Source organism: Mus pahari, chromosome 10 (assembly GCF_900095145.1).
Source record: "Mus pahari chromosome 10, PAHARI_EIJ_v1.1, whole genome shotgun sequence".
NCBI classification, from domain to species: Eukaryota; Metazoa; Chordata; class Mammalia; order Rodentia; family Muridae; genus Mus; species Mus pahari.
In genome coordinates this window covers 21,902,735-21,926,846 of record NC_034599.1, presented here as the reverse complement: position 1 = coordinate 21,926,846, position 24,112 = coordinate 21,902,735, and the positions used below count along the sequence as shown (strand labels likewise).

Genomic DNA, 24,112 nt, shown 5'->3' with positions numbered 1-24,112 from the left:
GGGAGGAATTTCTTTTCTGGTCCAGTCTATTTGGAGTTCTGTAGGCTTCTTGTATGCTCATGGGCATCTCTTTCTTTAGGTTAGGGAAGTTTTCTTCTATAAATTTGTTGAAGATATTTACTGGCCCTTCAAATTGAAAATCTTCCTTCTCATCTATACCTATTATCCTTAGGTTTGGTCTTCTCATTGTTTCCTGGATGTTTTGAGTTAGGGTCTTTTTGCATTTTGCATTTTCTTTGATTGTTGTGTCCATGTTTTCTATGGAATCTTCTATACCTGAGATTCTCTCTTCCATCTTCTGTATTCTGTTGTTGATGCTCACACATCTATGGTTCCTGATTTCTTTCCTAGGGTTTCTATGTCCAGAGTTGTCTCTCCCTTTGGGTTTTCTTTATTGCTTCTACTTCCATTTTCAGATCTTGGATGGTTTTGTTCAATTCCATCCCCTGTTTGGTTGTGTTTTCCTGTAATTCTTTAAGGGATTTTTGTGTTCCCTCTTTAAGGACTTCTACCTGTTTAGCAGTGTTCTCCTGTATTTCTTTAAGTGAGTTAATTTTTTTAAACACTTTTCATAGTGTTTATTGTATATTTGTGTTTCTTATGAGAACTTTGTATTCAGATTCATAGCCCAGTTTTAATTTTTTATTTGTTTTCTTGATGTCTAGGGTTATGTGTTTGTTTTTGAGTTTTTTAAAATTATTTTATTAGATATTTTCTTTATTTACATTTCAAATGCTATCCCGAATGACCCCTATACCCTCCTTTAAGTGAGTTATTAATGCCTTTATTAAAATCCTCTATCAGCATCATGAGGTATGATTTTAAATCCTAATCTTGCTTTTCGGGTGTGTTGGGGTATCCAGGACTTGCTGTGGTTAGAATACTGGGTTCTGATGATGCCGAGTGGACTTGTTTCTGTTAGTAAGATTCTTACGTTTGCCTTTCACCATCTGGTAATCTCTGGTGTTAGTTGTTCTAGCTGTCTCTGACTTGAGCTTGTTCCTCCTGTGATTCTGTTAGCCTCTGTCAGCACTCCTGGGAGTCCAACTCTTACCTGAGTCCCAGTGGTCTGAGCACTCTCTACAGGCAAGCTTTCCTCTTGCAGGGAAGGTGTAAGGAGTTCTGGAGCTCAGCTCTGCCTCCTGGCTGAAGATGAAGGCCTGAAGTGACCCTGTCCAGGAAGCTCTGTTGCTTCTGCGGCTTGTGTGCTCTCCTTTGTGGACTGGTCTCTGAGAGACCCGGGATACAAGATGTTGTTCTCACCTGAGTCCCAGGATCAGAACCCTCCCTAGAGGCTGACTCTTCCCTGGCAGGGAAGGTGCACAGAGCAGGACTAGCCTTCTATAAGAGGATGTAGTACATGCACAGAGGATGGATGTGTGACTCACTGTCACAGTGGGAAAGAGTCACATCTTGACAGCTGGTGATGACATATCCTGCTGTAGCTGGGTCCCTGGGGCAGGTGGTGGAGATGCCTGATTACCAACAGAATGATTTTTTTTTTTTCTAGAAAAACATAATTTGAATGCGGATTGATGTGGAAAGGTCCATTCTATAGTGGGTGGTACCATCCTTGGTTCTGGGTAATATAAGAAAAGTAGCCAAATGTGAGTCTCAGGGGCAAGCCAGTAAGGAGAGTTCCTTCATGGTATCTGATTCAATGCTGCCCTCCATGTTTCTTCTTTAGTTCTTGCCAAGATTTCCCTCAGTGATGGACTACAACATGGAAGTGTAAGCAAAATAAATCCTTTCTTCCTCATTGCTTTTGGTCATAGTGTTTATCACAGTGATAGAAAGCAAAATTAGGACAAAAGCCATTGCAGGTTTCAAAGAGAAGGCGTGTTGCTTGATCACAGCTGTTTCTCAAGTCTTCTGATGCTAAGATGTAATCTAGGGCTTCAAGCATACTAAGGAAGTAAAGAGATCCATTTGTGAAAGGACTCCAGCTGCTGCAAGAGGGTCAGAGAGAATACTGAAATAATAAAAGCAGTAACAAACATAGAGGCCTATTTCCATGACTGTAGGAAAGAACAGACACTTGGATTCCAGTGGTACTAGGGGAAATTGCTAAAAGTGAACTGTCAAAAGGAATTTAATGGCTAGAGAGATAGATGGCTTATTGGCTAAGAGCACTGACTGCTCTTCTAAGTTCAATTCCCAGCAACCACATGGTTGCTCACAACTGTCTGTAATATGATCTGATTCCCTCTTCTGGTGTGTCTGAAGACAGCTACACTACAGTGTGCTCACATAAATAAATAAATAAATAAATAAATAAAAATAAATATTTTTTAAAAAAAGGAATTTTAGAGGCCAAAAGGAAGAAGCCATGCTAATAGATGGGACACAATGTTCAACATGGTTTCCTGCATCTGGCTGCCATTGAACCTGATGGTCCCCATGGTTTTTGGTGTCATCATTGAAAGAATTCAAGTATAGATACTGAATACTTAAGCAGAAACAGATTATTTAAGGAAAGGTGAAAGCTCCCATAAGCTAGAGGTGAAAGGAAAAATTATATANATTCAAAGTTTGGAAATGTAAAATTAAAAGAGTAAGTTTCAAAAATTCAAAGACCCAGGGCTGGACACTGAAATACAAGCCCGGCCATAAAGATAAGGAAAAGAATGCAGGAACTGAGCTATCAGGGCTAACTTTAGCCATTTGGCAGGAAGGCGCCTCCCCTAGAGCTATCAGGGCTGACTGACCCCACAGCCCTCTGGCAGGAGGACATCTCCCCTAGTTTACTGCCCCCCGATAAAGAGTCATACATCAACCAGGTGTCCTGTTGCCCCTGATAAACCTCAGGCCCTTAAAATTTTGTAAACGTTTTGGTCTGCACGTACTCTTCTGCTAATTTGCTATGTTTAAATGAACCAATCGCATGTAACCACACCAATTCTCCCCACCCTCAGACAATTGACAGCTAAGTGGCTTCTGCCTGGTTCTAGGAGGACATTTCCAGGAACCAGGGAAAGAGAAAGAGTAGGTGGACCAAGATGAAATCCCCATAACCAACATGGTCACTTGGAGAGGTGTGTGTGAATAGAATCATGAAATGCCAGTGAGGTCTCTGGCTGAGTCTTTGAGTCTTGGAGTTCCTGTGCCCTTCCCTCAGCCTTGAATAGGCTAAACAAACCTCCAATAGTTTTACAACCTGGTGGGAGTTGGCACCTGGCCTTGCCACATTTGCATTTCCTATGGAGCTTTGAGGAGCTGACCACCTGCCAAGCTTGCTTTGCAACTTAATCCAGCTGAAACAAAATGATGGGTCTTTGGGTTCTGCCTATATAAACTCAGAACTGAAAATTAAACTTTGAGCCTTGATCACAGAAACTTTGCCTTGGCTTCATTCTTCTCGCACCCACCCATCCTATTTCATTCCCAGCCTCCCTTTCAGGTGTACTCAGTTTTCTCTGGCTTCTGGACAGCTACAGAGTTCCCTGTAGTGCATAAGTAAGTCCCCTATAGCAGAAGGATGTTGGTAATTGTATTTTTATGTAAAACCAGATTTAAAGACAAGAGAAGAATGCTAATACAGAATTGGACATGGAACAGACTTCACAAGGTCTGAACACACAGTATAGGTTAAAGAGGTAGCATTTTTAAGGAACCATAGGTTGTTAAACAAAAGCTCTGGTGCCAGGAGTTCTGCTGGTCAGGGAGGTCATTGAGGCCTTTAGAATTATACAGACAACTGCCATCACCTTTGGTTCCCACCATAACTTTATGAGAAGTCCTTCTCATACAAGGATCTGAGTGCATCCTAAACCCCACCCCTACCCTCCTGAGTATGTGGCATGGTAAGCCTTGAAGGATGTTGGAATGGATGGTTGATCTCCCTACAATGGAGGTTGACCACCAGTTCTAAGTGTTCCAGGGAAAGCCCAAAGGCGAGATGAAAGAAGGAAGAAGTAGATTGGCTAGTGAAATGAGATGTAGGAATATAGTTAAAGAATAGAGTTGTGCAAGAGAAATTCTGAGTGCTTGTGAGGAAACTCCCAGGAAACAAGACCAGAGTCATATGACTTCAGTTTCTTCTCAAACACAACATTTTTCTTGGAATATGCTACTGTGCTCCTTCCAGATGTAATGATAGGAGTGAGTTTTATGTGGATTATTCATCACAACAGGCTATTGTTATTTATTTATATGCCTCTATGGAAATCATGTTTTTGCTTTGTGTGGCTTGTCCTTATGATTGTATATTTTACTTATGTGATTCTTCATAACTTGTCTGATTCTCTAAATCAAGTTGGCTATTGCATAAGACTTTAGTCCATCTCATTTTAGGCTCTATTCTCCCAGGTTCCATCTCAACCACCTTAAGGTCAGTAAATATACTTACTAAAAAAGAGAAGATTTCTCCCGCCCCTCCTCTATGTGTGGCAGGTGAGCTTTTTGTGTCCCTCACTGGCCATAGCACTCAGGAGAGTAGGACCCCCATCTTGTTTGGGCAGCACAGTAGAGCTGGCTCTATTGTTAGGGACATAGGAGAGCTGAGTGACTGACCAATTCAGCTTCCATCCTGGCCCAGATCCAGGACTCTGAGTTAGCCTACCCTGCCAGGAGCCATCTAGAAGCTAAAAACTAGCAGGTGATATTCCTGAGATAGTTCTGTCATGAATTACAATCTATAATGGATTTGCTCTTTTAGGTAAGGCTGAAGAGAATTTCATTTTAGGAAAGATTCTTGCTATTAATATGCTTTTCCTGGTAGTATTAATATCTTGAAGAGGTTTCTGCAGAACAACAAAGATGTACTGTCTTNTAGTGATNCTATATAGACAAATAGATGACTTCTTAAATCTTTTTTTTTTTTTTTTTTTTTTTTTGATTTTTTTAAAGACAGGGTTTCTCTGTGTAGCCCTGGCTGTCCTGTAGGTCAGGCTGCCTTCGAACTCAGAAATCCACCTGCCTTTGCCTCCCAAAGGCATATGCCACCACTGCCTGACTGACTTCTTAATTCTTAATGATAATCCTACAAGAATTTCTAAAATTATATTAGAAATTATTAAGCTCTTTAATAATAGGACTCTTATGAAGTCCTCTCTGATAATCAAAACTGCAGTGAGAACTCTATTAGTCTTCAAATATCACGAGTTAATGGCTTCTGAGATAGCAAACAGACATCTACAACTTAGAGTATATTCTAAGAGGTTGTAAAACAATTATCCAAAGGTCATAAAAAGGGAACTACTGATTTACTCTAGGTGCAAGGGCAGAAGACAAAATATTGACTGGGTTTATCTATACAAAACTTTACTAACAGTCACAAAAGTTATTTTTTTTAAACTCTCTGTGAACCTGTAGAGCTGGTGACAGATGACAGCCAGATAATTACTCCTCATGGATATGCATGTAAACATTCTCTGTTGTAAACTTCTTATTGGATTTATGATTTAAATTTATGTGTAAACTTGTGGTGAACTTTTTACCATGTGATCATGTATTCTAAAAGATGTTCAAGTACTGAGGACAAGGAGAAAAGGCAGGACGCAAGAAGAATTTTTGTAGACAGAACTGAACTCAAGAAGAAATTAGAAGTAAGGGCATAGCACTGGGGGAAAAGGCATTGAGAGTAAGAGCATTATTGTTACAAGAGAGCAGGAGGAAAGAACAAAATTAGGAGAAGAGCAGAATTTTTAGGGAACAAGAGAGAACTTTTACAGAAACTATCTGGAGAACTAAGAACTTACTAATAAAAGCTAAAACCACTTGTCAACGTGTTCCTTCTTCCTGTGACTTCAACTAGCTGTCTGGAAGTTAGACTTGCACAGTTCCTGCTGAGATAGAACAAAGGATACTTTACTTAATTCCCTCCCACCCCCTAACTGCTTTGCTATGAGGTGTTAAATGCCAGAGACTACAGCTTCTGGCCTCAGTGGAACTCAAGCAGGTCAGCCACTGAAGCAAAGTGACTTAGAGTAAGATAGGTAAATGTTCTATTATTATACAGCAACCTTAAATATCTCTTAAAATCAAGTCTTACCCCCGAGACTCTCTTCCACCTTTGTTGCCTCAAGAGGAACAAACAAGAAGAAAGAAGACCGCTGGAGCTGGCATCCAGCACCACCCCAACATTTATGTTCATTTATAAACTTGTGTAGAGAGTGAGGGGACTGGTCTTACTGAACCAATGCTGCAGGATCTCTATAATACAGGACAACAGCAGGTTATCTGAGAGGAGTTCCAGTGAGGAACCAATATTGATAGTGTAGCAGAAGCTAGAGGTATTGAGCCAGACCAATGACTCATTAAAATGAACGTTTGCACATACAGCTGTATGGACAAAAGGGTGTGTGACACACCATGGTGCACTGCAGCTTCCACAGTGAGATGTTTTTAATTTTTTGATTTTTATTTTATGTGGTTTTTTCCTTTTGCAAGGGAGGAGGGTTGATATGAAGAGATAAGGAGATGAGTGTGACTGGGGTGCATGATGTGAAATTCACAAACAATAAAATTTTATAATTAAAAAAAAAAAGAAAGAGAAGGAACTCTTGTTGGGTTCCTCTCAGGTATATTGCAGGTAATATGAATCAATACTGGGGAATTGTCATAAGCTGCTCACACTTGCTAAAAGTGGATTCCAGGAGCAAGAAAGACCCGTTTGACTTAGATCCGAGCATGTTTATTTCAAGGGTGCTCCAAGACTCCGTGTCCTGGGTGCAAGCTCACTCCCTGACTCTGAAATCGGGAGGAAGAAGAACAACAGAGAGCAGCCATGGGCTCTCGAGAACAGGTAGAAGGGGGAGCCATTTTCAAGAGGCCACTATTTTTTTTTCTGTGGTGTAAAATGCCTCTACGAGAACAAGAAACCAGGAGCTCATGCATGGAAGGAACAATTAGCTCTAGCTTGAAGGTTTTCAACCAGGAACTCTAGCACGACTTTCGTCAGGGCTTGCCCAGTCATTTCTGCTGGACTACTGGATACTATAAGTGCTTAATTTGGTAAGTTTGTTTTTTAAATACATCTGCAGTGTATTATTCTTTTACCTGGTACCCTTGCCCAAGAATGTACTCTCATCTGCCCAGAGCCTCAATCTTAGGCCTTAAATAAAGTTTGAATTTTCTATTTTTTTCTATTCAGTAATTTATTATGAAATGTTAGCAGTTGATTATTTAGAGCAGGCATTTAATATAAAGCCTGTGAGCAAGTCAAACCTGTTTGCTTTCTCTCTCTCTCTCTTTTTTTCAGCCCCTTGAGCTTGAAACACACTCCCAAGCATCTGCATACAACTGTTTCCATTTCCCATTTTTTCTTTCTTTTTTCTCTTTTCCCTTCCCCCCTTTTCTCTTTCGTTTTGGCTTTTCGCTTTTCCAAGCTGCCTTGCTTTTTCTGAGCTGCCTCATCTGTGGCTTCCTGTGTCTATCACTGCCTCATCTGTGGCTCCCTGTGTCTATCACTGCCTCATCTGTATCTCCCTGTGTCTATCACTGCCTCATCTGTGGCTCCCTGTGTCTATCTCTCCCAAGAAATGCCACACTTTTTACTTTTGCCAGGACTCACTTTTTCTGCAGTGTCCACCACTTGATCCCCAAACTCTCAGAGGATCCCTGATGAGCACCACCAATGGCGAAGCCTGTCGTCACAAGGTCGAACATCTTCTAATTCTGTCTGCCAGGCACTCTTCTCTTTTTTTCCCCGCTCTCTCTTTGCTTCAGAGAAACAGGCAAAAGGCTCCCAAGAAACATACCTTGCTTATGTGGTGCGATCAGACATTTTGGGTCTACACTGTTGCTTGAATTAGACATAACAAAACCAATTAAAGGTCTAAGAAACTAGGTTGGGGAGCTAGCTTAGTCAGTTAGGTCAGCATGAGGATCTGCTTGAAGTGGAGAGAAGCCATCACTCCTGGAGTTTCCCTTTGTGGTGAGTTCCAGGCCTGTTGTGAGATCCTACATCAAAAATCAAGCTGTAGAGCACCTGGGGCTCAGTACCCGAGCCTGAGCCTCATCTCCATTTGTTCTTGTATTCATTCCTACATGAAGACAGATGTGTATACACACAAACACATAAACGATTCCGGAAACTAGGTTTGTTAAAATGTTCTCTTTGAAGACCAAGAATATTTGCACTGAACCAGGTATGTTCTATCTCAGCCTAACAGGAGATATACAGGCAAACTAGACCCGCAGAGATCACAGGCCCAGCTTTTGCTATCTCAGCGTGGCCAGTTCTGTTCGCTCGGATTTTTGTTGCCAAAGTCCTCTCCTAAAACTTGGCATCTCCACTCCAGGCCCTCTATTTCACTCCAAGCCCTCTATTGTCATAGGGCAATCACTTTGGGACGATTCAGCCCTTTCCCTGCAGCTGCCTAAATTATTTGTTTAATCAGTAGACGTTTATTGAGGTCATGTTGTATGCCTGCCAGACATGAGATATTGGGATCCAGGAATGAATTAAATATTCATAGTCTCTGCTTTTCCCAAAATGCAGGTTTATAGGAATTGGGTATTATAAAATCCCAATTCGTTGGTTCAATTTAGCTCAAGACATAGAGTTAAAATCCATCTTACATGGCTCTTGGAGTGTGGCTCATCAGTAGAGCACCTGCAGGAGTGGGGATAGGGGTATGGACATAGGCCCACAATTCACAGCGCTATTGTCAACCTATGTGGTCAACATAAATGCCCTTGAGAATGAAAAGTTCTAGGCTAATGTTTCCCTTTTCTGTAGAGTTAAAGGAGAAAGCACTGGGCATGGCCAGTTCATTCTCAAACAGATAGCGTGCAGAGCACTACCCACAGTGAGAGCAGGGTAGTGAAGTTACTAAGGGACAATTTCTGTATATTGTCATAATTAATTTTTTTTTGGCACATTTGTTGAGGAAGTCAAGAAGCTTTCCTGTTTGAGACTGCATCAGTTTTAAAGAATGATGATATCTTTTTGTCCTCTCCAAAGTAGAGTTCTTCCATTAATCTTTATCTCTGAGGTGCTGGGGTTGAGCATGGACCCTTGGGGCATGCTGACTAACCAAGTGTGCATAACAAAATTACAATCCATTCCTGAAAGAGAACCTTGCAGTTCTGGAACTGGACATGGAACTTTATATGGTTGTTGTGAGGAAGTATATTATCTTCACTATATTTGTTTTCAAAGGCTGTGCTAATCCACAGCCTCTCTAACCATGGTCTACTGTGTTACCATTCTATAAATGAACGATTCCCTTGCCAGTCATAAAGCAATAGATTGTTTGCTTTGACTTTATGAAATGCCCATGGCATTATTAAAAAAAATCTTTATGATGTCTAAGAAAGAAATTTCTATAATTTTTGTAGTGCTGAGCATTGAATTCAGGGCCTCATATATGTTCAACGTACACTCTACTGTTAAATTCTGAGTTCAGTAAATGCTTTTTTTTTTTTTTTTAAATGCAAAGTGAACTTGTTTATTTAAACCTTGTGGTGGGAAATAATGAAACCAACAGACCAAACAAAACCCTAAGAGTTGAGTGGACAAGCAGGTAAGCATTTTAACACTGGATACGTGCTTTGAAGGAACTATCCAAGGCATTGGCTATGGAAGAACATGCTCGCTTCTGTTTAGATGATCATGGTCTTTGGAGAAGGGTACTGTGAGGATAGAAACATGAGCCATTCAAGAGAACTCTGCCGCTGTGAGCACGTGCAAGGCATTGGGACAGCTGGCGGGGTCTTGGTAGTGAAGAGAAGCCTGAGTGCACAGCTGTGTATCTATCACCTGCCTTCCAGCTGTGTCATGTGCTCTTTGTATTATCTCTTTCTTTGCAGGTGTGGTGTTTTTTCTTCCAGAGTCTGGGTGTCTGGCCTTGTAACCCATCCCATCACCAGGTATTAAATGTGTGTGTGTGTGGCCTGGCTGGTTTCCTTTTGTTTGTTTGTTTTTGTTTTTTCCTATTGGATAGTTTTGTTTGGGTGCTGGACCTTTAAAAAAAAAAAACCGTAATTATTTTTGGGTTATTTTCTGTACGTTTTAACTCATAGCACGTGGTCTGGAGTGGATAGAAGAAAGACTATATGTGCTAAAAAGAACTAAAGAATTCACAAAACCTGAAAACACAATGGGAATAAACAAATAGAAGTCCAGAAACACAGAAGCCCCCGGGAAATGACCGAAGACCTAACGTTCATATCACTGGGTGGTGGGAGCGAAAGGAAGGGCGCAGGCTGAGGGAGTACTTAACACAATAGGATGTCGTTCACTCCTTTGGCTAGGTTTACTCCAAGCTAGTTTTTAAAAAGGCTATTGGGAATGGGCTTGTTTCCCTGATTTCTTTCTCAGTCTGTCTTTGGTATATAGGAAGGATGTGGATTTTGTAAACTGTTACTTCGCTCGAAATGCTTATCAGATGTATGGATTTCCTGGAGTCTTCTGTTCTTGCTCCTTCCTCACTCTGATCTTTGTGTTGTGAGCCAGCTGGCTGCAGTTTAAGGAAGCCAAGGCCGGAGATAACCCTGATGATACTCCCTTTTTATTCCCAGTGCCGAGAGGCATTTGGGGACAAAGGGAGGCTGGGACACCTTGCTGTACAGGGACCAGAGACAATAGCTTCTTGTGGACACTGTTCCTGAAGACCCTGGATCTAGATGCTGGCTGCAAGCCTGGCGTAGCGTTATGGTGTCAAGGTTGTGGGACACCACCTCCCCACCTCCCCATCCCAACTCTTGACGTATTTTCATCTAGCCATCGGCACTGCATCGGGCCTGGCAGACATAAGTTCTGACTGGAGGTCGTGTGTCTGAGGCACCCGAGAAAGCAGGAGCTGCAAGGACCTTCGCTCCCTGGCTTCCAGTGATGGCATACCTCAGGTGACCCTTTCTGCTTCCCCTGAAGTTGCTAGAGTCCAAGACCCCGGCCCTGCCAGCTCTTTGAGGCACATGCCCGTCCTGAATTCCCCCAACTCCAACATCCTGAGTATGCTCACCGGAGGCCTCTAGACTTCCCACACAGTGTTCTGTAGGTCAGCCAGTCAGGCACCCACAAGGACTTGTGGTGCTAGTACCCAGGACTTCCTTTTCAAGTCTCTCTGCCCTAGCCCTTCCCTCTGCAGATCCCTCTGTACCCTAATCTATTGAGGGTCTGCACATTGACTCTGGGCATGTCAGGGAGGTGAGGATGGGAATAAGTGCTTTGGTTGTATCCTTCCAGTCTCCCTGTACCCTGTTCCTGAATCTCTCCCTGCCCAGTGTCCAACTTCGTCTTGTTGTGATGTGTCCTATGGGGTGGGAGACTTTGTGGGAGTCCTGGAATTGGGGGACTCGGGGGGAACCAGGTGGAGCTACAACCTCCCTTATCCCGGGTTCTCTGGGAGAACGCCTGTGATGGATGTCCTTTGCCACAGGCCTCTAGAAGTTTCTGAAGCAACTTTCTAGGCCTTGTGACTCAAGGGGCCACCATGTTTCCCCTGTTATTGTCTCTTTTCCTTACAGCAAGCATCGTTCCTGGAAGAGATTCGCGGTCATCTGCTTCCTGCCACTTGTCCTATCAGGTTTTGCTCCTCACTCAGAGGAGGTGTTTAAGTCTCCTGCCAGGTTGGTGCGGGTAGGGAGTGGGAAGCTTCGTCCCTTTTCCTGGGAAAAATAAGGGGCACAGGCAGTCCAGTGCCCTGTGGCGCCTCGCCGTGGCGCCTCGCCGTGGCAGAGGTTTGCAGCAGTTTCTGCACACTCCTTTTTCTTTTTCCCCTCCAATCTAGGTTCAGCTGGTCTAATCTGACCCCATCCGAGCTGAAGAACAGATTTGTAGGGCTTAGCACTAAAACCAATGCTCAGGGTAAAGCACACTTCACCCTGGAAGGTCACAAATTCATGATCGTTGGAGGCTCCATACACTACTTCCGGGTGCCCAGGGAGTATTGGAAGGACCGCTTGTTGAAGCTGCAGGCCTGTGGATTCAACACTGTCACTACGTGAGTACCCTACTACTGCCTTCAAGACATATGTCCTGATGGACAGCTGCAGACTGGCAAAATTGGGGTTCCGTTTTTGAGAGCACGATATGAAGACTTAGGTCTAGAATAACCATTTCCAGCAGATCCTTTTACATTTGTGTCCAGTTGCCACTTAAATATATTATACTTAGCTTGCTCTTTAATCAAAGTTTTGGATAAAGTTGATAAGAGGATGGGTCCTTTTCCAGCAAATGCCATTGGATCATTTATGAGCCACTAGTCTTAGTGACATGCTAAAGATATATATATATATATATATNTGTGTGTGTGTGTGTGTGTGTGTGTGTGTGTTTGTGTGTGTGTAAACACACATTTTACTTACAGATACACATTTTAGTATTCTTTTTTTTTAAAGATTTATTTATTTTATTTACATGAGTACACTGTAGCTGTCTTCAGACGCACGAGAAGAGGGCATCNGATCCCATTACAGATGGTTGTGANCCACCATGTGGTTGCTGGGATTTGAACTCAGGACCTCTGGGAGCACAGTCAGTGCTCTTAACCTCTGAGCCATCTCTCCAGCCTACATTTTAGTATTCTTATTTTAAGTGATGCAAACAAAAAGATCTTAATCTGAAACTTCTAGAAGAGCTACATATTATTTGTTTTTGTTTTTATTCCCCGACGATCTCATTCACATATAGTGAATTTTGGTCATTTTCCCCTTCCATTACATTCTTAAACCCCACCTTCCCACTGAAACCCTTCTTCCCAACAAATACTGTTCCTACTTTCATGTCTTCACGTGTGTGACAGACTCATTTTAGTTAGGGCTCCTTGCATGAGCATGAATGGGAGGTCATTTCCTGGGACATGGGCATTATCAGTGGCTACACCACTAAAGGAAGTGATGGCCCTCTCCCTAGCAACAATTAACTGTCTATAGTTCCTGTCATATCCATAAACCTTTCCTTCTTCCATGATGAAATGGACACAGGTCCAATCTTGTGACAATCTCGTGCAGGTGATCACAGCTCTACTGAACTCATGGGTACAATGGCCATGCTGTAGCAAGAAAAAGTCATTTGCCACACACCTGCTTAGTCTTTGTCTCTTCTGCTTGTTCCATCTCCTCCCTGATGATGTTTCCTGAGCCTTGGAGGGGTGATGCCGGCAAACCTTTTAGAGTTGAGCTCTACAGCATTCCCTATTCTTAGCACTTTGACCAGCTGCTGCAGTTAGAAATTCTTCAATGAAAGCCGGGGTTAGCACTGGTCTATGGATATAGACATGAGTATTAAGAAGTTAACTTTATTATATTTATACTATGGCTTACAGCTTATTGTTTTTTGGTGGAATTCCTGAATGTACAAATGAGCAGTCCTTGACTTGTGTGCCGTCTCTTGGGCTCTTTTCCTTTAGTTTGTTTGTCTTTTCCAATTGTTTTCTTTTATTATGATTTATATTGTTATATTTTATTATATCTTAAAAGCCCTTTCTTTCTAATGAGAGATAGAAAGGGAGAGAATCCAGATGGAAAATGGAAAGCAAGTGGGAGGAGTAGAGGAAGGAAAAACTGTAATTAAGATATATTATGTGAGAAGAGTATATTTTCAATAAAGGAAAAAGCAAAACAAGACAAAAAAAAACCTGCCCAAACAAAGCAAAGTAGACCATATTTCTATTGAGTAAGCTGATGGTACTAGTTTCCTCCCTGTGGCCTATGATTTTTCTAGCCATCTGCCCATGTTTATAGTAGTAGACACGAGGTACCTCCTATGGAGTAGGTTTCAAATCCAGCAAAAGATCAGTTGGTTACTCCATTAACATTCATGCAATTATTGGGTCAGTGGGCACATTTTGCCAGGCTGGTAATATTAGAGCCTGCAGGTTTTATAGCTAAAACAGCTAATGGGTTTTCTCCTCCCTTCCCTCTGTCCATCTCTCCCTCCTTCTTTTCCTCTCTCCTTCCTTCTCTGCTCTCTCCCTCCCTCCCTTTCTTTTTCTCTTCTTCTCTCCCTTTCCCCCTTTGTTCCTCTTCATCCTTTTCTTCCTCTTTTTCCTCTTCCTCTTTTTCCTCTTCCTCTTCTGGGTTTTCTACTTCTTTATTATATTTTTGATTAATTAGAGAAGTCTGCTACTTTCATGATCAACTCATGAAGTTCTATTAAGAAACATCAATAAACAGATAAATTCAGGTGTGTGCAACTCAATCTCTAATATATGGAAAGAGAAATAGTGCAAAAATTATCAGCAAACTACCATGTAGTATATAATGTTATTATAATATTAATCTGCATCTATAATATTAATGATATGAATGTAAGAATACTTAACTTCACATTGCCTTTTTAATTCTTCATTGGTCATCATTGGTTATAGTATATTGAGCATTTAAAAAAGAAAAAAAAAAAAAGCAAGCGCCCTCGTTAGTTGACCTCAAATATTTACACACTGTTCATCCATTTATCCTACAGTGCCAGGACCAAACAACAAATAAGGCCTGAGCATCAGAGACCATTCCTCTTGTGTGTCCTCCACCGTGCTTTGGTGGCAAAGCTTAACACCTATTTACTGAAACCAACCAAAGAAAACGGGAAGCTGAGAGGCAGCAAACTGATGTGTGGCTCACTTAGTGCACCAATGATTAAGTCAGAAATAATTGAGTTTCTCTAGTTTTTGCAATGCAGGTGGTAAAAACCTTGCACGCACTGGCAAGCAGTCTACTGCTGGGCTACATTTCCGGCCTCTAATTATTGAGTTTTACTCAGAGCTATTAGTGGCATCCTATAATTTTTTTTTTCACTCCTCTTGAAGTAGTGATTTACATTTACAATTTTGTTGATATTTAGTCACCTAGAGTCCTTGAATGAACTCTAGTTATAAGACAAATACAGGTGTATGTGCATCCATTGACTAGTAGACTTGGTTTGGTAGAGGTGTATTATAAATATGCTCATCTGTAGCTATAGCTGAAATTGATTTAAATTTTATGTGTGCCCTGATACATACTTCATCTCAGTCTTATAAATAAGGTCTTAGAATGAATCTTTTTCTATTCTTTGAAAATGATTTATAGAGACTTACTTTTACAGTGAGTGCTCATTAAGGTTTACCTGTAAGATCCTGTGATGTCATCTATGGCTGTGAGGTGACCTTCAGTAATTATGAAATCATGTCTTCTTTTTCTCCCGAGTGTATCCCATTTGTCTATGTCTTTCCTTTTTCTGTTCTATTTTGGATTTACTCAGACTAAAAATTTTCCATTTCTCTGTCCTATACTTACCAGAAGCTAAACATTGTATTGTAAAATTGGGCCATTTTTTTCCTTTTTAAATCTCATTTTGTGCTTTTTAGTCTTCTTAAATAAGTAGTTTGCAGCCCTGTTGATAATTTCTGTCTATTAGCTTTTCTGTTTCACAATTTCTGAGTTACACACAAATCCCCATGTCCTTATCATTTGACTTAATATCTCCTCTCCTTATATCTTCTTTTCTTACGAGTTGAATATGCTGCTTTGAAAGACATTTTCTTCCAAATATTTTATAAATTTTGTTGTACTTTTCTTCTTGATCCATTAGCTACTTGGAGATATGTTTTCTTTTATTTGTGTATCCTCATCTTTAACTTTTTATAGCTGTCATCTTCTAATTTTGTGGTACTATGGAACTTTTGGAATGTAATGAAATTTCCTTTGATCATCTCTGTTGATAGTTTTTAGTTGCATTTTCCTGTTCCCCTCTCCTCCACACAGCAGAGTGATGAAAGATGCTTGAGATACACATGTGTGTTTTATAGTCATGAGTTCTGGAGATGTTCACTCTGGTCCCCACACTTGTGGGACAAGCACTTGCTCTCCCTGCCATCTCCACACAGATGCTGATGTTTAGCTAAATCTATATCCTGATCATTCCTTTGCTCTTCATTGTCTTGCTTCTTAGGCATGTCATTCCTCCCACTCCGACTGTGAAGCTGACTCATCCATCTTTTTCTCAGACAGCTCTTCTCCTTTTTACGAAATGCTATGTTCTTAAGAGGCTAGAAAGTGATGATAGTGTATTTTCTGGGTGGATCTTTCCTCTCCATCTGCATATCTATTTGTAAATTCAGAATATATTTGCTTGCTATTAGTTGGAGGAACAATTTTATCTTATCTACATTGAAAACAAAATTTCCCATACATTTTCCTTAGTCATATATAAGTAGCCTTTATCACTTTCATTGTGTTCTCACAAGTTTACAACTATATATAGGTGTTATTTTTAACAGACCAACATTTTTATTCCTCCATCTTAAATTTAGTCAGTCACAAGATCATACAATACTTTTATCACTCCAATTTTCCCACTGCATAAAAACCTCTGTGTTTAAAAATCAGAGCTTGTAGGACATTAGGTTAGGAATACTACACTCCAAACTGTGTCACTGATGCACACAGAGTCACATAGTAAGAATAAATCGTGAACATGTCCTTTAATGTGGGCTACACCAAGCCCTATGGGTGCTGGTCCTGGCTGGCTCTCTCCTTGTTGAGGCTGAAAGACTGGACTACCCTTTATCCTATTGGCTGGTAGACACTATTTGACTATTAGTATTTTAATTCATTCTTAGAAATAATTATTAAGAGCTGTATACATTTTTATTGTGTTTTCCCATTCTCTTTATATGATTGATAGTTATTTTAAAGAGTAGTTCTGTGAGAGGAAAACATATAAACCTATAGAAACCTAGGACAACTGGCATATTGAAACATAGTTGGATAACAGGGAAAATATGGATCTGTCTGTATAACAGAGATTAATTTTCATTGGGAACTTCAACTCACTGCAACATAGAGATGCACTGGAGCTTGGTCTGGTCACTGTATGAATAGGGGGTAATATGATGCTTATTGTACTTCTCTGTCCCCTCTTCCAGCTACATCCCATGGAACCTCCATGAGCAAGAGAGGGGGAAATTTGACTTCTCTGAAATCCTGGACCTGGAGTATGTGGTCTTTCTGCCTCTGTGAGCTGACCCAAGAAGGATATTTCTGGGGGGTGCAGAAGCTTGAGGTTGAAGAGAAGCCCTCAGTATGTCTCAGTTCTACTTTGAGAACAGAGAGGGCCTGAGTCTGAAGTGTTGTTTGCAGGGTCTGCAATGCAGAATTTGGATATTCCCTAGTCATGGCTTCATCTTGTACCTTCTGACCCCCCATTTCCCCCATTGTGATGCCTGGAGCTAGTGCAGACCCAGCTCATAGGTCTCTGGCCTCCTACATGTTGCAGGGAGTCCCCAGATATGTTCTGTTAATTTTTTTTTTTTAATAAAGCGTGTTATGCAGTTTTCCTCTTAACCTAGCTAGCTCACATATAATTGAGATTGAGACTAGATTGATTTCTACAGCTTTAAGTGTGCAACAATTGAGCAGTATTACAGTTTTTTAACCCCCTAAACTAATCTGGCTACCTCCCAGTCAAAATCCCTGTGATACTTGAATTTTAGTCCTGACCGGACTCTCTGGGCTCCAGGTGTTTTCTTATCCTAACTTCTGGATTCTCTCCCTGTGGATAATCCTCACTTCTTCTGCTCTTCCCCCACCCCCAACCCCCTCCAACTTCTGGTTGGGAGGAAATCCAGCCCTATTCTCTCCCCTACTCAGTCACTGATTGAGCAGCTAGCTTTATTGATCAATTAGAAAATAATTTGGGAGCTATGTTTATACAACACTGCGACAGAAGATTCTCAGAATAAACATTGTGACCAGATATGGGGGCACAGAAATTACCATTTGAATGATACAAGGATAATCTTTTCACAGTGCACAATAACATTATATCTACAACGTTTGTTTGAGGAGAAGCCACCCCAACTCACCTCTGGTTGAGAGAGAAAAGGAAGGAAGATGATGACATCTCTACACCTTGTTGTGTCTGTGGGCTCCCTCTATACCCAGCCTCTTTGGATTATCTAAAAAGGGGCTGACTTTGTTTCTCTTTCTAGGGCCTATGTTTTGCTTGCTAAGACTATTGGGCTGTGGGTGATTCTTCGACCAGGGCCGTATATCTGTGCTGAGATCGACCTTGGTGGATTACCTAGGTGAGCGAGCTACCGTGAGTGAGTCCATGTTGTGACTCAGTAAGGTGTTTTACTTTGCAGTAAGTAATTTTCCAAGCCAGTGAGTATGGTTGTCACTGTCACTAGTTGTCCTGAATTGAACTCTGTACTTCTTGCCCTGATAGTGGAATGATATCTAGAGAGTGGGGGGAGGTTTGGATGCTCCTGACATCCTGTTTTTCAGGAGTATACTGGTGATATGGGTCTTGGTGCATTGAGTTATGTGGCGATTAAGACCAGTACAAAGACAGATTTAGCAATACAGGGCTTGTCATCCTGTTGTTCCACGGAAAAGGTGTAATGCACATCTGCATTCTTTTCATGAACTGAAAGAAAGGGACTCAAGGCTCTAGAGGAATATGATCACAACTACTGGGCTTCTTCTAGAGCCCTCAGATGTGTCTCTGGCTGAAGGCAGGTGATCTTTTTCCATACACTGAGATCTCAGCTCCTTCTCTGTCTTTTTGCTTTTCTGGCTTGTTCTTTTATCATGACACCTACCCTCAGTCCAATAGATAGAGGCCCAGGGTCCTCTTCTGTCATCCTTTTCAGTGTCTGGACACTTGTCCTTCTAGGCTCTGCTTTTAGGTGAGCCTCATTGCTCCTAAGGTCAAAAAAATAAAACAAAGCTTTTCTTTAAGATAAGGTTCTGGTACAATTAGGTGATGCATAGAAAAATCGTGAGCTTAAACTGTAGGAGAAACCAGTTCCTGTTTGAATGCCTTCAGGAGCCTGACCCTTCCCTTCCCAGTTCATTGGCCTGTGAACTACTATTCTGCTTGAAGTCTTAGGTATTCAAGAAAAATGTGATCCTGTGCCTGAGGAGTAGAGATTATTTGAAGGGCTAAGGACCATATTCTAAAGAGCTAAAGGGAAGTGTGGAAAAATGCTAAGACTCAAGCATTGCCAGGATCAGTCTTTCAGCCTAACTTATTAGAGCTGGGACCATGTGATACAGATCCCCTGATCAGTTTGAGCATCCTGGTGCTATGGTCATTGTGTGGACAGAGAGTCATCCAAGCTGTAGGTGACTCTGAGCAGAGAGATCTGTTGTGCTCAGCTGACCAGACCCAGCCTCTCTCCTTCTTCCTGCTTCACATACTAATGTTTTTGCCTCTTGTCCCTAGCTGGCTTCTGCGCAATCCTGTGGCAAGTCTGAGAACAACCAACAAAGGCTTTACCGAGGCCGTCGATAAGTATTTTGATCATCTGATTCCCAAAATACTTCCTCTCCAGGTGAAAATGTCCCTTCTAAATTCATCAAAAAAAGTGGGCGGGGAGTGTTGTAGAAATGAAAGTACTTTATTAACAGGGTTAGAAAAATCACATACTGAAGTTAGAATTAGCATTGTATCACAGGCAGCATGACAGCATCTTAGAGGGAGAGTTTCCAATTCTAAAAGGCAGAGGAGTTTATGACTATTATAAGTTTTATTGTTTTGTGTTTGGAGGGGTCAGGTGAGCTCCATACGAAGTGACCAGCCTGACCTAGCCTGTATGTCAAGAGACACAGGCAGGAAAACACTAAAGTACGGTTGTAGTTTAGACTGCCACAACATATTTTTATTCTCTGTCTCAGAGAGTACAAGAAAGCTTGTTCTGATTTCTGATGGGTGGGAGGTCTGCTCAAAGTTATGCGATCTAACAACATTCACTTTGGGGAAATACTTGTGGCTCACCATCAAGGAGGCAATTCCCAGTTGCTCTAGGCTACCAAATGGATTTTCTTACAAGTTAGATCTAGGCCCTCAAGTTAAGCATGGAATCTTGAACTGATCCTGTGGTTTTTGCCTCTGACCGTCTAAAAAGACATCATATGAGACAGAGATAATACAAAAGGTTGTTCCAGTTGTCTGTATGTACCGGATACCTGCTAAGTTCACTAATCAGCTCATTGATAATGGCTACTCTAAATTACTCCTGTTATTTTAGCTGGTAAATTCTGGGGGAAATGCAATGTGTGTGTGTGTGTGTGTGTGTGTGTGTGTGTGTGTGTAAAATAAAATTCTTCTCATGCCCCACACTATTTTATTTGTCTTTTTAGGAGACAAGCATTTTTCTTAACCATACTTTTATATAACCGCCCCCCTCCAAATTTGCATGTTCTTTTAACACAAAGCACAGAACTCCCTGTAGGTGTTTTCTTGTCACTTGAGAAACTAGATCTGAAAACTGCCATTCTTGCATGCTTTTGTCCTATTCACAGATATTGGAAGTTTTCAGTTTCCTGCTATCATACACGATGTGGTTGATTTTATGCATCAGTTTGTAGCTATGTGATTGCTGTTTCTGGTTTGCTATCTCCCAGTGGGAAAACCACAGACACTGTGCACTTCCATTCTTCACAGGATAGCTGATGCTTGGAGAAAATGATGTCTTTCATTTTCAATAGTCGGCCTGCAGCACAGACTGAGGCGTGACTTAATGCCCTTATGTAATGCCATGCAATCTGTAAGACACCAATTGTCCAGTTTTTATAATGCTCTTTGGTTTGATAAGTAAAATATAAGTGTCTCTTAAAAGTATGACTGTGAATTAAATAATAAACTTATTGATGTAGCCTGAGACAGGAAAGATAGCCAATTTTCAGGAATTTTCCACAAAGATGTTCAAAAATGTCATCCTCGCAGCTGAGGATGAGATACTGATGGTTTATGAAGCCAACTGTTTTCTTCCTGGATATTGGTAGCATCCAGTTAGTTCTTACTGAGCACAGGCTCTGTGCAGCTTCCATGACGATGGGAAAATGGAAATCAGTCTGTTTAGAAGGCAAAGAGGAAGATACATAAAAGCAAGGGAGCTGTGTGAAGTTCCTGCTCACAGGGGTTGTGGGAGTGGATAGGAAGCCTATGTCACAGATGAGGTGGGAAGGTGGGTAGTAAGATACGGAAGTGGCTTTGTGGGATTGAGAGCTCACAGCTAATGGATATGAGAAAGAGAAAATAAACTCTTGCTCCTATAGCCATAAAACATTGTGAAAGTTAAGACACCTTCAGGAGCTTGTGTACTTAAAGATGAATGAAGGTGCCTGTCTCTAGCAGATCTGAGGGAAAGCACCATGCCAGTTCTGGTATCTGTATTAGCATCCTGGACTCCAGGCTTTTGCTCCAATAGAAAGATTGTCCTTCATGTGTTTGCTTCTCAGTACCGCCATGGTGGTCCTGTTATTGCTGTCCAAGTAGAGAATGAATATGGTTCATTTCAAAAGGATACGAACTACATGGATTACTTGAAGAAGGTAAGGATAGTTGCTTCGTATCTATACTTTTATGCCTTTTTCTTAACTTTGTGTCTTTCCAAAATGTGTACGTGATTGCCAGCCTTGTTGTGGGTGATATGTGACTTTTCTTGGAGAGATGTGAACAAACTTGTTAAAATACCGATCATAGAATGAAGAAGTGATTCCACCCAAGGCTAGCTTAGTGAATCAGTGAGTTTATTGGCGTTTCTTAGAGGAGCATGGGAGGTTCAAAGATAGCTGCATCGCTGAAAAGTTAGACTGTGCTATCTTTGGAGCTTGCTACATGACTCACAGGTAATTTGACCTGTTACAGTCTCCCCTCCACAGCAGCTGTTATTGCTTATGTAACTTTGGGGAGGAGCCTTAGGAATCTCCCATTTCAGGAGCTTTCTGATTCATCCATGTTTTGTTTACCTCCAGCACAGAAATTGGGAATAAATGGCCTGAACTCAGTCATAGTTGTTCAGCTAATATTATTATTATTTTTTGATTGTTTAAAAAAGCTGGGTGTGATCATGTACACCTGTAATCTCAGCACGTGGGAGGGAGGCAGCGACAGGAGGATCAAGAGCTTAGGAGCATCCTCAGTTACAGAGCAAGTTCAAGGGGAGCCTAGGCTATAGGAAGCCCTATCTTTTATATATACAATGGATACCAGAAGACATGTCAGAGTCTCTGAAGCTGGTGTTATCGAAGGTTGAGAACTGCTTGGTGTGTGTGCTGGGTACCAAACTTGGGTCCTTTGGAATAGCAGTGAATGATTTTAACCACAGTCATCTCTCTAACCTCATTTGGTGGTTAAAATATTATTAGATATTTTCTTTATTTGCATTTCAAATGTTATCCCATTTCATGGTTTCCCCTCCAAAACCCCCCTATCCCTTTCCACCTCCCACTGCTCACCAACTGACCCACTCCTACTTCCTGGCCCTGGCATTCCCCTATACTGGGGCATAGAACCTTCACAGGACCAAGGGCCTCTATTCCCATTCATGACCTACTAGGCCATCCTCTGCACATATGCAACTAGAGACATGAGTCCCACAATGTGTTTTCTTTGGTTGGTGGTTTAGTCCCAGGGAGCTCTGGGGATACTAGTTAGTTCATATTGTTGCTCCTCCCATGGGGCTGCAAACCCCTTCAGCTCCTTGGGTCCTTTCTCTAGTTGCTTTATTGGGGAACCTGTGCTCAGTCCAATGGATGACTGTGAGCATCCACTTCTGTATTTGTCAGGTACTGGCAGAGCCTCTCAGGAGACAGTTATATCAGGCTCCTGTCAGCAAGCTCTTGTTGGCATCCACAATAGTGTCTGGGTTTGGTGGTTGTAAATGGGATGGATCCCCAGGTGGGGCAGTCTCTGGATGGTCATTCCTTCACTCTCTGCTCCATACTTTTTCTCTATAACTCCTTCCATGGGTATTTTGTTACCCATTCTAAGGAGGAATGAAGTATCCACACTTTGGTCTTCCTTTTCTTGTGTTTCATGTGGTTTGTGAATTGTATCTTGGTTATTCCAAGCTTCTGGGCTAATATCCACTTATCAGTGAGTGCATATTATGTGTGTTCTTTTGTGATTGGGTTACCTCACTCAGGATGATAACTTTCAGATCCATCCGTTCGCCTAAGAATTTCATAAATTCATTGTTTTTAATTGCCGAGTAGTAGTATTCCATTGTGTAAATGTACCACATTTTCTGTATCTAATACTCTGTTGAGGGACATCTGGGTTGTTTCCAGCTTCTGTCTATTGTAAATAAGGCTGCTATGAACATAGTGGATCATGTGTTCTTATTATATGTTGGAGGATCTTCCTGGTATATGCCCAGGAGTGGTATTGTTGGATCCTCTGGCAGTACTATGTCCAATTTTCTGAGGAACTGCAAAACTGATTTCCAGAGTGGTTGTACCAGCTTGAAATCCCACCAGCAATAAAGGAGTGTTTCTCTTTCTCTGCATCCTTGGCAGCATCTGCTGTCACCTGAGGTTTTGATCTTAGCCATTCTGAAGGAAGCCCTATCTTAAACATCAGTAGCAACACTAACACTACTATTAGTATCAATAGTTACCACTTAACTTCATGTCTATGATTGTATGTGACTACATGAACATAATAGGTACACAGGAAGACCCCATGCTTTCTGAGACATCTGTCTGATTTCCAGGCTGTATGGTCCAAGCAGTATTTTTAGAATATAGCTCCCCCATGCTACAGATATAGTGGGATTTCTTGCTTCTGTTGATAGAATCCATACAGAGTTCAAGCTTTGTGAAGTTGATTGGTACACTTAGGACCCAACCAGGTTAGCCTCTCCCTGATAACAATTCAGAATTTGAGATCACCAGACATAATAATTTAAAACAGTAAAATACAAGTTTATTTACAGCAATGTTGTGGCAATAGCCTTCTTTGCAAGTCTGAGAGCTCCTGCAAAAGTAGAAGACAGGTGATGGAGTTTTTAAAGGCACAAGTCACAAATGTCTCAACGCTGGGGATTTCCTGCTGTATGAGGAGTTAGGGTTTTTATGTTTGTTTTATTCTTTTCCTGAGCAAGCAGTGGTTAAGTGAGATTACAGAAGCAGAATAAGCATCTGGTTAATAGTGTAGGATAACAATTACATAATAAGAGGAAGGGAGAATACTTTTAGGAAGCAAATCAAGTGGCTCTGAGATCAGTCTCTTCAGTAGATTGCTGTCAGAACTTGGCTGTTGACAGGGCCGACGTCAGGACCATGTTCTTGACATCCTGTGGTCAATAATCATAAGGCCAAGAATAAGATCCTGCTGACCCCAGGGAGTTTCTTTTCCTTTCCTTTCCTTTCCTTTCCTTTCCTTTCCTTTCCTTTCCTTTCCTTTCCTTTCCTTTCCTTTCCTTTCCTTTCCTTTCCTTTCCTTTCCTTT

At 41.4% G+C, this 24,112-nt stretch overlaps 1 protein-coding gene across 1 annotated transcript in view; it reads left to right on the top strand.

Moving 5' to 3' along the window:
* Positions 1 to 10,540: 10,540 nt before the first annotated feature.
* Positions 10,541 to 24,112, top strand: part of Glb1l3 (galactosidase beta 1 like 3) — a 41,881-nt gene continuing 28,309 nt past the window's right edge. Inside the window, exons 1-7 of the mRNA XM_021207563.1 lie at positions 10,541 to 10,794; positions 11,416 to 11,517; positions 11,679 to 11,891; positions 16,794 to 16,862; positions 17,859 to 17,954; positions 19,100 to 19,208; positions 21,118 to 21,210. Coding sequence (XP_021063222.1) covers positions 10,781 to 10,794; positions 11,416 to 11,517; positions 11,679 to 11,891; positions 16,794 to 16,862; positions 17,859 to 17,954; positions 19,100 to 19,208; positions 21,118 to 21,210 — 696 coding nt within the window. The 5' untranslated portion in view covers positions 10,541 to 10,780. The remainder of the gene's footprint in view (positions 10,795 to 11,415; positions 11,518 to 11,678; positions 11,892 to 16,793; positions 16,863 to 17,858; positions 17,955 to 19,099; positions 19,209 to 21,117; positions 21,211 to 24,112) is intronic.